At 42.9% G+C, this 15,217-nt stretch overlaps 1 protein-coding gene across 2 annotated transcripts in view; it reads left to right on the top strand.

The window, feature by feature from the left end:
* Positions 1–15,217, top strand: part of ANK3 (ankyrin 3) — a 275,643-nt gene that overhangs the window by 64,811 nt on the left and 195,615 nt on the right. For both annotated transcript variants that reach the window (XM_036769578.1, XM_036769579.1), the window contains one exon: positions 6,537–6,635. In XM_036769578.1, the coding sequence (XP_036625473.1) occupies positions 6,537–6,635 (99 nt within the window). The remainder of the gene's footprint in view (positions 1–6,536; positions 6,636–15,217) is intronic.

Here is a 15,217-nt window from a genome sequence, read left to right as displayed (position 1 = left end):
AGAGCAACAGATTCACTCTTCCTGCCAAAGCCCAACCTTGGCACCATTTAGAGCAGGTTTGTCTCTGCAAGGCTTCTAAGTGTGTCTGCCACTCGCCTCCCAGAGAGCAGTCGCTGTTAGTGTGCATTTGAGGGAGATTAAGTCAATCAGCAAGTATGTGCTGACCATCTGCCCTGTACCCAGCCCCGTGCCCGGCCCCATGCCAAGCATGGCCACAGGGCTCTAGAAATAGAGTATATGTTGTCAGCAACTGTGAGAAGCAGAGGTTTGTAGTCATTTGGCAGGTGAGGAATATAGCAGGGGCTTTAGAGATGAGCAATCCCGCTCCCCCATTTTTCAGGCCCAGAGAGAAGGAAAGATTTGCCTGTGACCACATGGCTGGTTATGGTGTCTCAGTTTCCAGTTCCATGCACAGCCAATTCAAACATTTGTTTTACACGGCTATACATATTTGTAATAGGTTCTGTATCCTTGTTCTCCATGAGTGGGGGAAGGAAAGAATTTGGAACTGAAAATAAAATGTAATTGAAACTTGAAAAAAAAAGTGATGGAAAAAAGTAAAACAGATTAATCTTAAAAGTGTATCTTGCATTAAAAAAAAAAAAATCCAGATCAGACTCGTAGCTGTTCGAAGAAGTCACCATTCTATCTCCCTCCTTCACGCGAGTCCCTGTGCATCTCTGCTTTTCCAAATCCTCCTACTTTTCCTTCAAGGCTTAGCTCAAGTGCCTTGCCCTTCAGGAAGCCTTCCTTGATTTACCCAGTCGGTTCAGCTAGCCCATCTACAAATGAGGGGTTGGACTAGAGGACCCTGAGGGTTCCTAGAGCTTTGAAGCTGGCTTCTTCGTGTTTACTTACCAATGGGCTTGCTAATATCACCCAGTAGAATAGAAGCTCCTGGAGGGCAGGGACAGTTTCACTTTCTGTCTTTGCATTCCCCAGTACTTAGCATAGTGTATTACCCATAGTAGGTGCTTAATAAGAGCTTGTGGAGTTAGGGGAAGAAGGAAAAGGGGAACTTGGTTGGGTGCAGTGTTAACCTACGCTTTTGTGAAATCTGAATCATCTGATTGCGTTGATGTTAAATGAAAAGTACCTAAACGTGCACATGTGTACTAGTATGCCTATGCACGTCATGCACATACATGTCACAACATATAATCACAGATTTTATAGCCGGAAGGGACCTCAAAGATTCAACTTCCTCATTTCATAATTAAACAAAGTGAGGGCCAGCACCAGGAAGTAATCTTCCCAGGGTAACTCAACAGATCTGGTGAGCAAAACAAACCCAGGCCAGAAGATCCTGGGTCTAGAGCTGGGAGGTTATCATGAAGGGCCATCTAGTCCCTTCTCCTAGTTTGCATTTGTGAGAAAATTGAGGTCTGAGAGATTAAATTAAATACATAGGGTTTGGGTGCTTTGGTCCCTTTTTGGACTTTCTTAATGGACTAATTGGCTGGATTCTTTTAAAAGGATCCACCTGGGGCCCCCAGGATGGTGAGCAAGCATCTGTGTTGAGCACAAGAACTTCACCTTTCATATGCCAAGCATCCAACAAACAGGAATTTAGGATAGAATAATGAAGTTGATAGAGAGACCAAGAAGACTTTGACCTTAGAATTAAGGAGTTTTAGAGAAAGCTGGAGCTGGCACCAACCTTAGGCACAATCTAATCCAGTGGTTCCCAAAGTGTGGTCAGGGACCCCTGGGACACATTTAGGGGGTCCACAAGGTCAAAACTATTTTATAGTCATACTAAGTCATTTTACTTCTAATATGGTAAATATTGAGAGATATAACCCACATAAGCAAAAGCTCTTGCGAGGGGAGTCCTCAGTAAATTTTAAGAATCTAAAAAAGGTCCTGAGACTAAAAAGTTTGATAAGCATGAGCCAACAAATCAATGATTTTCTGTACGCAACATTTTCATCTCTATTTTATCTCAAAGAATCTTTTTTTTTCCCTTTGCTTCAGAATATTTTTTTCTTTGTGTGTTGAAAACTTAAGACGTCCTAGTTTTACACAGAATGAAAATCACCATTTCTGTAACTGCTAAAGTCATTCTTTAAAAGATCTATCTCTGAGTGGTTAGCTAGAATTGGAATAATCTTTACTGGCGAGTGTATTCCTATGGACGCTTTGGACATCACGTTCTGTGAATCTGTTTTCTACTTCATCTCTACTTACTTGGTCCAGGTGCCAGAGAACAGAGAGCTCAGAGAAACTTGAGCTTCCTAGCTCAGCTTTTACGATGATTAAAAATCTTCTTTGACCTAATATTTGGCCATTTGAATGAACCTTGGAGGTTGTGACTGGTAAATATGGTGGGGAGAGAAGCAGACCAGGTTGCCCCTCAAATTTTAGTGTTGGAATTAACCATTTAAGAGGTTCATGTTAATTGCAATCCTAACAATGGACCAGATTAAAAGATCCATCTGGATCATTCTAAGCACTTTGGTTCATTAAGTAACCTCCTCCAGACATTTTCCAGGAGAAAAAAGTCAACCACTTAACATCCTTTAATATGTAAGTATAGGGGTGTGTGTAACTTGTGATAAAAAGAATGGAAAACACCATTGTTTTCATCTTGGTGGGTTATAAACTCAATCATTTCATTAACAAGCATTTTTTAACCACAGATTGTGTGCCAGGAACTGTGCTAAAGGGTAGAAATATGAGAATATGAGAATGATTAATTGTTACTATATAGAAGGAAGATAAAGCACCTACGCAAATACCTTCTAATAAAGCAATCAACAAGTATTTAACAAGCATTTACTGCAAGGCAGCCGTGGGCTGAGTGCCAGAGATACAAAAAAAAAAAAAAGCAAAAATGTCCCCTGCCCTCAAGGAGCTTATATTCTCCTGGCACACATCAATCAACAAGTTGTTATTTATTAAGCTCTTATCCTATGCTAAGCCTTCGGATGCAAAGAAAAAAAAAAGAATTTAAAAAACAACAGAAAAAAACAGGAATATGGATAGAATGATGGCTCCAAGCAGTGAAGCAGGCAATGAATTGTAGTGTAGCACCAGCATGATGAATATAATTTGTAGATTATTTAACTAAGTCATTATCTAGAAAATTCCAGGGAAGGCTCTCTGATCTCACCAAGGTCAAAGGTCACCCATGCCCTTAGAGAATCCCTAGGTCCTTTCCTATGGGAGGCCTTTGGGGATCTGCTCAGTTATGAGTTCTTGCCCCACTCACCACTCATACTCACCGTATGTTTTTGTATCTTCCTGATGGTGAGGCAGCATGGTACCACAGAAGAAGCCAGACTGTAGAAGCAGAGGGCCTGGGTTCAAATCCCAACTTTCTTATCTACATCTGTGTGATGGGGGGGAAGTCACTTTAAAGCCCTACACCTCCGTTTCCTCAGAGACCATGAAGTTCAAACCCCCCCTTTTTCTTTTTTTTCTTTTTTTTGTTTTTTTTTTTGGGGGGGGCAGGTCAATTGGGGTTAAGCGACTTGCCCAAGGTCACACAGCTAGTATATGTGTCAAGTGTCTGAGGCCAGAATCGAACTCAGGTCCTCCTGATTCCAGGGCCAGTGCTCTACTCACTGCTCCACCTAGCTGTGCCCCCCTTTTTTACAGTTGAGGAAACTGAGGCCCAGACAGGTTAAGTGAATTGCCTAGGGATGCAAAGCTAGTAAGTATCTGATATAGGCTATGAACCCAAATCTTCCTGACTCCAGCCCCCACCCTAGATCTGGGATCCAAAGACTTGGGTTCGAGTTCCAGCTCTGCCATTCATTGGCTTTAGAAAAGACATCTAATGCAGCACTTTATAAGATCAAAGAATGGGGTTTTAGACCCGGGAGGATCATTGGATGATAAGATCAAAGATCTAAAGCTGGAAGAGACTCTAGAGATCATCAAGCCTAATCTGTAACCCCAAAAAAATCATTTTAGTTCAATAAGTATTTACTGGAACACTTACTACATGGCCCGCTAGGGGTTGTGGATAGAGTGCTGGGCTTGGAGTCAGGAAGACCCAAGTTCAAATCCAGCCTCCAACTCTTCCTAGCTATGTGACCCTGGACAAGCCATTTAACCCTGTTTGCCTCAGTTTCCTCATCTGTACAGTGAACTGGAGAAGGAAATAGCAAGGCACTATAATATCTTTGCCAACAAAATCCAGAACAGGGTCACAAAGAGTAGAAACACAACTGGAATTACTGAGCAACAGTAACCATCATATTCCATGCCAGACTATGTGAAACACTGCAGATACAAAACAAAAAAACAAACAAAAACAACGGACAGTCCCTGACCTCAAAGAGCATTTTTTAGTAGAAATAGAGCATTCTGTTAGAGGAAAACAACATGTACAGAAAACCATGGGATCCCACCATTATATATTAGAGCTGGTAGGGACCCCAGAGGTCATAGACTGTGCCCTCTGTCCCCCCATTCATTTTATAGATGAGAAAACCTCAGGAAGCTAAAGGCCTCTCGTCCAAGGTCACGGGGATAGGATCCCAAAGGACTCCATGGCCGACATTTCCCTCGTTATGCTACGCTAGGGCTATGGTGAAGCTAAAATAGAATAAGAAGACAGACTTTCGGAAAGTCTGGAAAAATGATAAAAATCGTAGTGTATTATTATACACTATAGAGCCTTGTGTGAGCTTGAAAGCTGATCCCCACTTTGGCACCACACACACACATACACACACATACACACTCATGTACACACGTACACGCACACACATACACACACATTCACATACACACATACATGTACATACGACAGCTGATCATTCACATGAATAAGGTATTGATGTGGAAAAGTACCAGATTGAAGCTTTGGCATATCTTCTCCCTGAAATTACCCTCCAGGATAAAGATAACTAAATCATGCTTAACTCGGCAAAGGAACAACAGCTTCATATCAAAATATCCTGTAGGCCTGGGCTTGGGCCCACAGATTTAGTCACTTCACAAGGACACCCTCCCACTCACGTTCCACTCAGTTTTCCTCCATGGATGCTGGTTCCTGTCCCATTACAGTCACTGGTCCCCTGCCTGCCTCAGAGCCACAGAGGGATTTGCAGAACGGGTCTCTGGCTCCATCCGTGGCCCTGCCAGATCAACACGCTGTTGGGGTGCTGGAGCATCACAGATGCATGTACCCTAGGGGGATGGATTCACTTTAGAATAGCTAGCTCTCCAGGGATCAGGGAATCAGTTTCATTCTGCCAGCTGTCTCCTTTGGCACCAGAAGCCCCAAGTCCAACAGTTTTACCTGCTCTTTTGTGGTGCATTTAGTGATCGGTTCTAATTATTGACTATACCTCCAGATTTTATCAATGCTGGTACTCCCTCCGCTATGGAACTGTTGAATCCAGAGGACTTTAGTTCAGATCCTGACTTTACAATTTACTACCTGTTTGACCTTGGGCAAGATGCTGAATCTCTGTGGGTCTCAGTTTCTTCACTTGTAAATGAGAAAGTAGAACTGGATGCTGCCTTCCAGCCATAAATCTGTGATCTTATGACCCTCTGATAAGATTGAGTATCATATCTGAGTAGGGGAAATTTAATTGTTATGGTAACCTAACCTGAAACCAAGGTGAACTTAACTGTATTTCTGAGTATGCTCATAAAATCACTGTTCCTTGGCATGAATTCTGCTAGTCTGGGAGGTAGTCAAGCTATGACGTCCCCGATGAATGCCCTTCAATGTATTTGACACGGATAGTCCCTGGAAGCCCAGATATCTTGATTCATCATTCACTCACTCATTCAATTAATTTGAATTTATCTCCCTGACAACTTGCACCTGCAGTGGAATTTGGGGAATGCTCTTGTTAAAGTATGTGAAGAGAATGACTTCTCTTTGAGTACGGACTGGGGTGACTTAATCAGCAAGTCATTAGCCAAAATGCAGTTAACAAATTTACAGGGAAACATGATGACTCTCAGATGCATGAGGTAGACCAGGATATCAGTCCTTCGCCATGAAATCACCAATGCTTGGTAGGTGGGTGGTGCAGTGGACAGTCATTTGTGAAGGTTCTAATATAGCCTGTCTATATCTTGGCACAGTGCATAGAGCACTGGGTCTGGAGTCAGGAAGACCTGAGACCAATCATGTATCAGATATTTACTAGCTGTGTTACCCTGTTCAAGTCACTTCACCCTGTTTGCCTCAGTTTCCTCATCTGTAAAATGATCTGGAGAAGGAAATGGCAAACCACTCCAGGATCTTTACCAAGAAATCCCCAAATGGGTTCACGAAGAGTCGGACGCAACTGAAATGATTAAATAATAACAACAAAGTCACCACTTAATAATGCTTTTTCCCCTCCTCGTTCACTCATTTATTCATCTATCCATCCATCCCTAGTCCTCTGATAGAGGCTAAACAGATGGACACCTTTCCCAAGGAAGTATCATTATCATAGCCGCTTGCCTTCTCTTTCTGGGGAAGCAGTGTCTGAGGGAGACCCTAATCATGAGAGCATCCTCTTGTTAAACGATGGGCGAAAACCAAAAACCTCTGCTTTTTCTGTTTCCAACAGAATGACATCACGCCCTTACATGTTGCATCAAAACGAGGAAACGCCAACATGGTGAAACTGCTGCTTGATCGAGGAGCGAAGATTGATGCCAAAACAAGGGTAAGGCCGCCATCTTGTAATGTGCATGCATGTGTTAGTGTATCCCTCTGAGAATGAAGGTCCAGGTATCTTCTGTGGGCCAACATGGGAAGAGCAGAACAGCAGAAACCTTCTCCCACCCTGGGCTTACTGGAAATGTTCATCTTTGTTAATCTTTGATTAAAAAATTAAATTCACATTTTTTAAAGAACTTCCACAAGCCACCATTTCCATATCGGTAAAACGGGGAAAATAAGACCTTCGTTCCCTATTTCACTGCCTTGTTGGAGGAGAGAGAATATTTTGTAAACTATCAAGTCCTCTGTGAATGGAAGGTATTACTAATATTCCAAAATGTGTTCTGTGTTGCATTCTCCATTAACCAGGATAACTCATTTAGAATCATAGTTCTAGAGCCAGAGGGGACCCCAGAGCTCATCTAGATCAACCCCATTTTATAAATAAGGAAACTGAGTCCCAGGTCAGACAGGGGGTACAGGGCAGAGCATGGATTTGAACCCCCCTCCTCAGACTCCAAGTCCAGTATTCTTCCCACAAGACCTTTTTCCCATGACTTTTCCTAGAGAAGTTTGGTATTGAAGCAACCTGAGGGACCCCAGGACCTCAGAGTTGTAAGAGGCCTCAGCTGTGGCCTCCTGCATCCATCATTCAGTTCTCCCCGTACACCATAGATCACAGCCTCAGTAGAAGGTCTTCAAGAGCTTCTGTAGCTGAAAAAATACATTCCCCTGAGACCAAGCTGGGGTGATGGGCTTCTCTGAACTCCGGTGCCCTTAAAAATCAGACATACAGTTGGCTGCACAATGATGATGTTGAGGGGCCAGAGGCTTTCCTGAATTCCATTTGTGTTGCTTGGATGAAAAGTGGTCACCAATGGAGAGGGACAGCATCATGGAGGTGGTACTTAAAAGAAGGGCATTCAGCCTTTGTTATCAGCTATTTGAAGGGCATCTGCAGTAAAAAAAGACGAAAATGATGATGAGATGATGAGATGCCAGGTTCTTCTTGTACCACTGTAGGACCACTTGGAGCAAAAACCCCATTTTGTGGGTAAGAGAAAGCTTTGCAGGAACAAGGCATGAATGCAGGCGCAGTGTGCACAGATGGGACTGGGGACCAGCTGCTTCTACTTCTTTTGAAATGCAGGCACCAAATATGACGGCAGCAAACAGGCTTGTCTTTCCCAGGCAGCTCTCTAATAAGTGCTCGAAGGGTGTTGGAAAGTGATTTCTCTTTAATACTGTAGGGAGTGACTTAATCAACAAGTCATTGGCCAAAATGCGGCAAATGAATTTACAAGGACCGATCCACAAATGCATTTGCAGGAAAGCAGGGCCGATGTGCATTGGGAGAGGAATTTTCCCCGCTAGGAGTTCCCTACACAGATGAAATCATTATTCTTGTTCATAATCAACCATGACAATGCTGTCCTTCCCTGACCCAGGCCTGATATTGCCAGTATTCTTCCTTCAGTTCCCTTTTCTTTTTTTTTTTTTTTTGGATCATTTCATTTTTACATTACCTTTTTTTCCCCAAATGTCTCTCTCTTCTTCATAAAAAAAGAGGGGAAAGGTTCGGAAGCAGTGCAGGAAAATGAATGAACATTTCAGCTGTATTTGGCAGTGTGTGCAGTGGGCCATGCCAGCAGTCTCTGTGCAAAGAAGGGAAAGGGTACATTTTTCTTCTCTCTAGTTGACTCCAATTACTTTCTAATTACTTATCTGTGTAATCTCAGATCCCCTTCAGGGCAGGCCCCATTAGCTTCCTTTACCTTTGTATCTTCCACACTTGAGAAAGGTAGTGCACTCTCTTGGATAAAGCTCTGGCTTCAGAGCCAAAAAGACGTGTTCAAGTCCTTCTTCTGACACTTACTGGCCGTAGGGTGCTGGATAAGTCACCTTAACTCTCAATGCCCCGAGTCTAACTGGCTAAGACTAGAAATTTCAAGGGACGTGACAGTCTAAATTGTTAAAGGGAGTTTTCCTATCTATATCAAAGAAATCACCCCTTTATTCTTGTTCCATCCCTGGTGCCTACAATTGTGCCTACTGTTGTAGGATGGCACCTTCTTGGCAGCTTAGTCTTAGAGAGAGGCCAGAGTAGAGGTGTCAGACACCAAGGTCTTGTGACCTGGCCCAGGAAACGGAATAAAATGTTAACTGGGAAACAGTTGACAAAATAAACAAAAATACAATAGGACAGAGATAATGTTAATTTGTGGTTTCTAAGTCAGTGTGGGGTCAGAAGAGATCCTTATGTATCTCCTGCCTCTATTTGAGTCTGGCACCACTGGGCTAGAGCCCTGAGTGGTTAAGCAAGTGGCCCAGAGTCACAGAACCTGTAGGCAGCAAGGACACAGAGGAATCTTTGGCCTCAAAACAGGCTCGCCATCCACCATGCCAGACTGCTCCTCATGGTATGACTGTGATTTATATGTCACAGCCTATTAATACTGTGAGAAGCAGAATAGTATGGTAGATAGTCGGCTATATATCAGGTATGTATATATATATATGTATGTGTGTCTATGTACATATATTCACACACATATATCTGTATATAGATGCACACATCACAGTTTTATGTGTGTGTGTGTAACTGTGATATATATGTATATCACAGACTACTTAATACTGTGAGAGGCTTTATATATACATATATATACATATATACATACATACATACATACATACACACATACCTGACATATAGCTGGTTCTCTGTTCACCATACTTTAATGTGTGTATATATACAGATATATGATATCTAGCTTGGACATAAAGAACCAGCGATATAATATATATTGTATGTATACAGACATATATCGTATCTATGCATGTGTATGTATTACATATATACATAGATATCTGTATACATACATATTTCAGATTTTTATGTATAACTGTGATATATATGTGTATATATAACTATGATATATGTATAATATATATATATGTATGTATATCTAACTACGATGGGTATGTGTATTTATAACTGAATGGAACAAAATAAGCCTGGAAGAAGACCTTGGTAGGAGTATCCAATGAAGTATCTGATGTCTGAGGGGGAACAAGTCAGAGCCAAGGAGTGAGTTCTCTCAGAGAGTCAAAGTGAGGACAGCCACTGTGGGAAACAGATCCACCTAAGAATAGGAAGACTCTGGCCTTCCAGGTCTATCAGTGATTGAAAAATTTTATTGAGGGAATTGATGACCTTGGTAGCAAGGGAGGAAGAATGTGGAGTCAAAAGTGAGGGGGAACATGGCAGAAGCCGAACCAGCATGGCAATGGGAAGGTATGAACCTCGTCAGGTGTCATCATATGGGGGGAAGAGAGAAAGGGAGGGCTATGAAGACCCAAATAGCCTTAGGGGACTAGCACTTCAAAGGGAGGAGTCAGTTGGTCAACAAGCATTTGTTAAGCATTTACTAAATGTCAGGCACTGTGCTATGGGTCAGTAATAAAAAGAAAACTGTCGTCAGCCTCCAGGGGGGTGAGGCAACATGCAGAGTAAATGGGAGGGAAACTTCTAGGGAGGCCACTGCCCCTGCCCCTGCATGGAAGCTTTGCTGACCACCTTCTAGCTCCCCCAACCAGATGTGGTTCCTGTTATTATGAACAAGATAGGCAATCATTTGCTTTTGCCCTGAAAAAAAGAAACGGTCAGGAAGTATATTGAGGTATTGTGGGATCGAGATGTCACTGCTATGCAAGATGAAAGAGAGTTCCTTAGACACAGACCCCAGAGGCTTCTAGTCCAGCCCATCCCAGAACAAAGGCTCCTTTATGCAGCATCCTCACCATGTGGACCTCCAGTGAGGGGAAGTCCACCCCCTCCCAAGGCGGCCTCTTCCACTCTGGGGCAGCTTCCATTGTGAGGAAGTTTTTATTCTATCAAACCTAAACTTAGCTTTTGGCAAGTTCCACCTATTCCTTCCATGAAGTCTGATCCCTCTTCTGTGTGACAACCATGGGAATACTTGAAGGTGGCCATCATGCCTCCCTCTCCAAGTCTTCCTCTCCAAGCTAAGCATTCCCAGATATTTAAACCTGTCCTCATATGACTTAGACTCAAGGCCCACCACCATTCTGGATACCCTTCGCTGAATGCTCTCTGGCTGATGAATGTCCCTACTAACCTTTGGTGCCCATTTGGTCTGACCTAACCATCATCTCCTTACTTCCGGAAGTTCCACCCTACTATGGCTGCCAGGACACACTGCCAATTCATCTGGAGTCCCCAAATCTTTTTCAGGTGAATTGCTATCTAGCCATACAGTTTCCATCTTGTATCTGTGAAACTGATTATTTGAACCCCAGTGTAAGACTTTACATTTGTCTCTAGTGAATTTCATCTTGTTAGATTTTACCTGATGTCTTAGCCTGTGAAGATCACTTTTTACCCTGACTCTATTATCCTAGGTATTAGCAATTCTTCCCAGATTTGTGTCACTTGAAAATTTGATAAGGAGGCCATTTATACCTTAGTCTAAATTACTAATAAAAATGTTTAAAAAAAACACAGTGTTAAGAATAGATTCCTGAAGCACTCTACTAGAGACCTTCTTCCAAGCTTACCTCAAACCCTTAATGGCTCTCTCTTGGAATCTAGTCATTCAGCCAATTCCAAATTCATCTAATTATACTATTGTCTAACTTGCATCCCTCAACCTTGTCCAGAGGTATAACATAAGATGCTTTATGAAAGACTGCACATGTATAACCTATATCAAATTGCTTGCATTCTCAATGAGGAGGAAGGGAGGGGAAAAGGAAGAGAATTTAGAGCTCAAATTTTTTAAAAAATAAATGTCAAAATTGTTTTTGTATGTAATTGGGAAAATAAAATATTTTGAAATTAAAAAATAAAAATTTTGCTAACATCTAGATAAACTATATATAGAGTGGAGCAGTGAGAGAGAGAGAAAGAGAGAGAGAGAGAGAGAGAGAGAGAGAGAGAGAGAGAGAGAGACAGAGAGAGAGAGAGAGAGAGAGAGAGAGAGAGAGAGACAGAGAGAGAAAGCAAGCACCCTATCCCCCCTGAAAAAAAAAGGAGGGAGTGGGTGGGAATAAAGTTAGACTGGGCTGACTTGTTCTTGCAGAAGTCATACTGGCCCTTGGCCATCCCAACTTCCCTTTCATGAAACTCAGTCTCCATCACTTTAAGGGTTTCTATTCAACCATGGCAACAAAAACATTAAACCATATGTCCATAGCCAGTTGCAGCTGCCCAAGGATCTATATTTGATGGAGACTCATTCCTCCTATTATTTCATGATGATCATAACTCACATTTCTGTAGGTTTTAGAGGTTTTCAACGTGCTTTTCTCACAATGGCCTTGCGAGATGGTTAGTACAAGGACAATTCCCCTCATTGTACAAATGAGGAAACTGAGATTCAAGGACCTCCTGAGGTGGGTGACTTGCTGGACTCCACCCAGCTCCCAGGTTCAGAATTTAATCTCACTTATGGGCCTCGTCTCCCACCTCCATTCAGAAAATTTGGAGGGTCACCGTCTGCCAGTAATTTATACAACTATGAGGTGGCCATGGCCAAAATGAGCTGGATATCAAAGCATGCCTTACAGTCAAGGTTTCAGTAGAAAAAGCAAGATAAATGATGGCGAGTCTAAATTCCTGGCAGGATTTCTGCGGAAGAAAGTGTGGAATATGCCAAGAATTTGTAGGGTTTTTTTTTTTCTGCCTCCTTGTCAAAGATTCCCTTTTCTCTCTGGCTCAAATGACTAACTAGTGATTGGGTGTGTGGGTGAAGGGGAGGGAGAGAAGGAAAATGTCAGGAGGAGGGGGAGGGAGGAGGGAGGAGGGGAGGCCTGCAAAGAAGGAAGCACAATTTTTCCCCAATGCAGTTTGTCATCTACTCCCATGACACAAAGTTAAAAAGCTATGGTGCAATTCCATGGAGTTTTAGTCATCCTCAGTACTTACTTCTGTCATGAGGCCTACCCTCTAAGGTCTTAGAAAACACTAAATTCCTCTTTTTCCAGGTGAATTATCCTATTTCTATTCATTTACAAGCTCCAACGTCAAGACTTTTGAGAGCTGCTGTGTTGAATTCCTTGATCTATTATCGATTGCTGGTACAATACAGCATGCTGTTGAGAACTAGCCTTTTAAATTCCAAAGATTAGTGAGGCAGCTGTAGCATGGGCAATGGAGAGTGGACCTCCTGATAAGGAATCAAGTCACATTCTGGCTCTGTGACTGTGGACAAGTGATTATATTTCTCCATACCCTAAGCAAATCTCCAGAAAAGATACTTATATGCATTGGTAGAGGGAATTTCCTCAATGGGAGGTCACTACACAGGTGAATTCGCAGGTCCAAATTCAAAGGTTACTTCTCAGTTTTAAAGGAGCTGAGGTTTCATCTATGTTAATTCTTCTTGCCGTTGGGGGAGAATGAAAGTGGGCCATACCTTCTCTCCCTGACAAATTCCTGGCCACATCATCCCATAAAGATCCACCCAACAGATGGGACGCCTTTCTCTGAGTCTTTTTTGTTATTTTTGGATAAGATCACAATACTCAGACTCTCTACCTTGGAATAATAGAATTCAAACTAGAAGAAATCTCTGAGCTTTTCCTATCTAACCCTTCACTCTCTTGTCTCTTATCCTTAATACCCAACTGGCTTAAATCTTTTTTTTTTTTTGGATTGTACAGGTCTTAAATGCAACATGGCAAAGTAGAAAGAACATGGGACTTAGTGTCTGAAGACCCTAACCCTGACACTTCCTAGCTGGGTGACCCAAGGCTAACCTCCTTGAAACTCCATTTATCTAAAGGGTGGAGGGAATAGCACACAGTACCTACCTTCAAGGGTTGTTGACACGGCCAGTCAGTCAACAAGAATTTACTATGCATATACTATGTGCCAGGCACTGTGTGAACCTCTGCGGTTAAGAAGAAAGACAAAAATTCTGTCCCTGCCTTCAAAGTTCACGTTCTAATGGAGGAGGTTATTTAACTAGGTAAAGGGAAGATAAATATCAATGGGAGAGATGGTGATCTCAGAGAAAAGGCCCTAGCAGTTAGGGGGACCTGAAAAAGCTTCCTGTTGACAGTGAGATTTGAGCCGAGCCTTGAAAGAAGCCAGGGAAGAAAGGCCACGGTGGAAGGGAAGCACATTCCAAGTATTGGGGACAGTCAGTCCAGGAGATAATCAGCAATGGTGATAGCATGCACATAGCACTTTAAGGTCTACAAAGCATTGTATATATTATCTCATTTAATCTCCACAACAACTCTGATAGGCAGGGGCAATTATTATCCCTAGTTTGCAGATGAGGAAATTGAGTCTGAGGGAGGTTAAATGACTTGTCCATCCATGGTCACCCAGCTAAGTGATGGAGGGTCCTGTGTGACGAGCACCCACATGGCTCGCTCACAAAGAGTGTGGAAGGGAGTAAAGTATAAGAAGACTGGGACAGGAGAAGGAGGCCAGGTTGGGACAGGCTTTAAAAGCCAAACAGGATTTTCTACTTATCCTTCAGTTTATAGGGAGCCATTGGAGTTTATTGAGTAATAAATAGGGTGACCCGGTCAGACCTCCTCGTTGTGAAGAAAGCCCTTTGTAAATGTGGAAGCAATATAGAAATGTGAGGTATTCCTGTAACTGTAGGGCTTTTATATCACCTCTCACTCAGACATCAATGTGGTTATATCTTACTGTTACCGATGCCTCCCCTTTCTTTCCATTTTCTTTGGATTGTCTGTAATTTTGGCTCCCGCCTCAGTCGCTTAGGCAGGATGTCAGAAAGATTCACTGATTTTAGAGGCAATCAGACACAGGACAAATTATGAGTCAGATTACAGGATCACAGACTTAAAACTGAAAGGACTTTAAAGGCGGTGTGGTGCCACCGCCTCATTTTACTGAAGAGGAAACTGAGGCCCGGTAGTTAGGTGACTTTGCCAAGCACCTACAGATAGTAAGTGGTAGAGCTGAGGTTAGAGTGCAGGTACTTAGACGCCAAAGTTGGCACCAGCTCCATTACTACGATGTCTTCTGAGGAACTTTTGCCAAGGATAGGAGAGAAAAAACAACCTTTGTAGGAACTCCGACCTGAAGTCACCGTTCTTAGAATCTTGTTCAGATCTCAACCAAAAGTTTCAGCCATCCTCTGGTTATTTCCTGGCCTTTTTGTGCCACTTAATGTGGTAGCAGCTGGCTTGGTCTCCATGCTGACACCCTTGGGACTGACCAAATGGTGCAGGAGAAAGAGTGTTGGCTGCCCACCTGTGGGGTCAGGCGGCTCTGGGGGTGGCTTCTGGAACTACTGCCCATTAGCTCTGTGATTAGATGGGTCGTTTGCTTCCTTGGAGCCCTGGTTTCCTTCCCCACAAGATGGCAATAGTAACCACACCATACTGGGTTGATGTGAGGCAAGGGCTTTCGAGCCCCAGCTTCCAATCCAAGGGACAGAGGGTGGGGATGAGGCGGAGCACCAAAGCTGATGAGATCTTAGAGGCTCATGAAGTTACCTCTACCATGAGAGTCCTGGGGCCAGGAACAGTCAGGCAGACAAGTCCCAAAGGAGTGCAGCCAGGTAAGAAGGGGCG

The sequence above is a fragment of the Trichosurus vulpecula genome, chromosome 8, assembly GCF_011100635.1.
Source record: "Trichosurus vulpecula isolate mTriVul1 chromosome 8, mTriVul1.pri, whole genome shotgun sequence".
Classification (NCBI taxonomy): Eukaryota; Metazoa; Chordata; class Mammalia; order Diprotodontia; family Phalangeridae; genus Trichosurus; species Trichosurus vulpecula.
The sequence above is the reverse complement of the archived record's forward strand: the minus strand, read 5'-3'. Positions and strand labels throughout refer to the sequence as shown.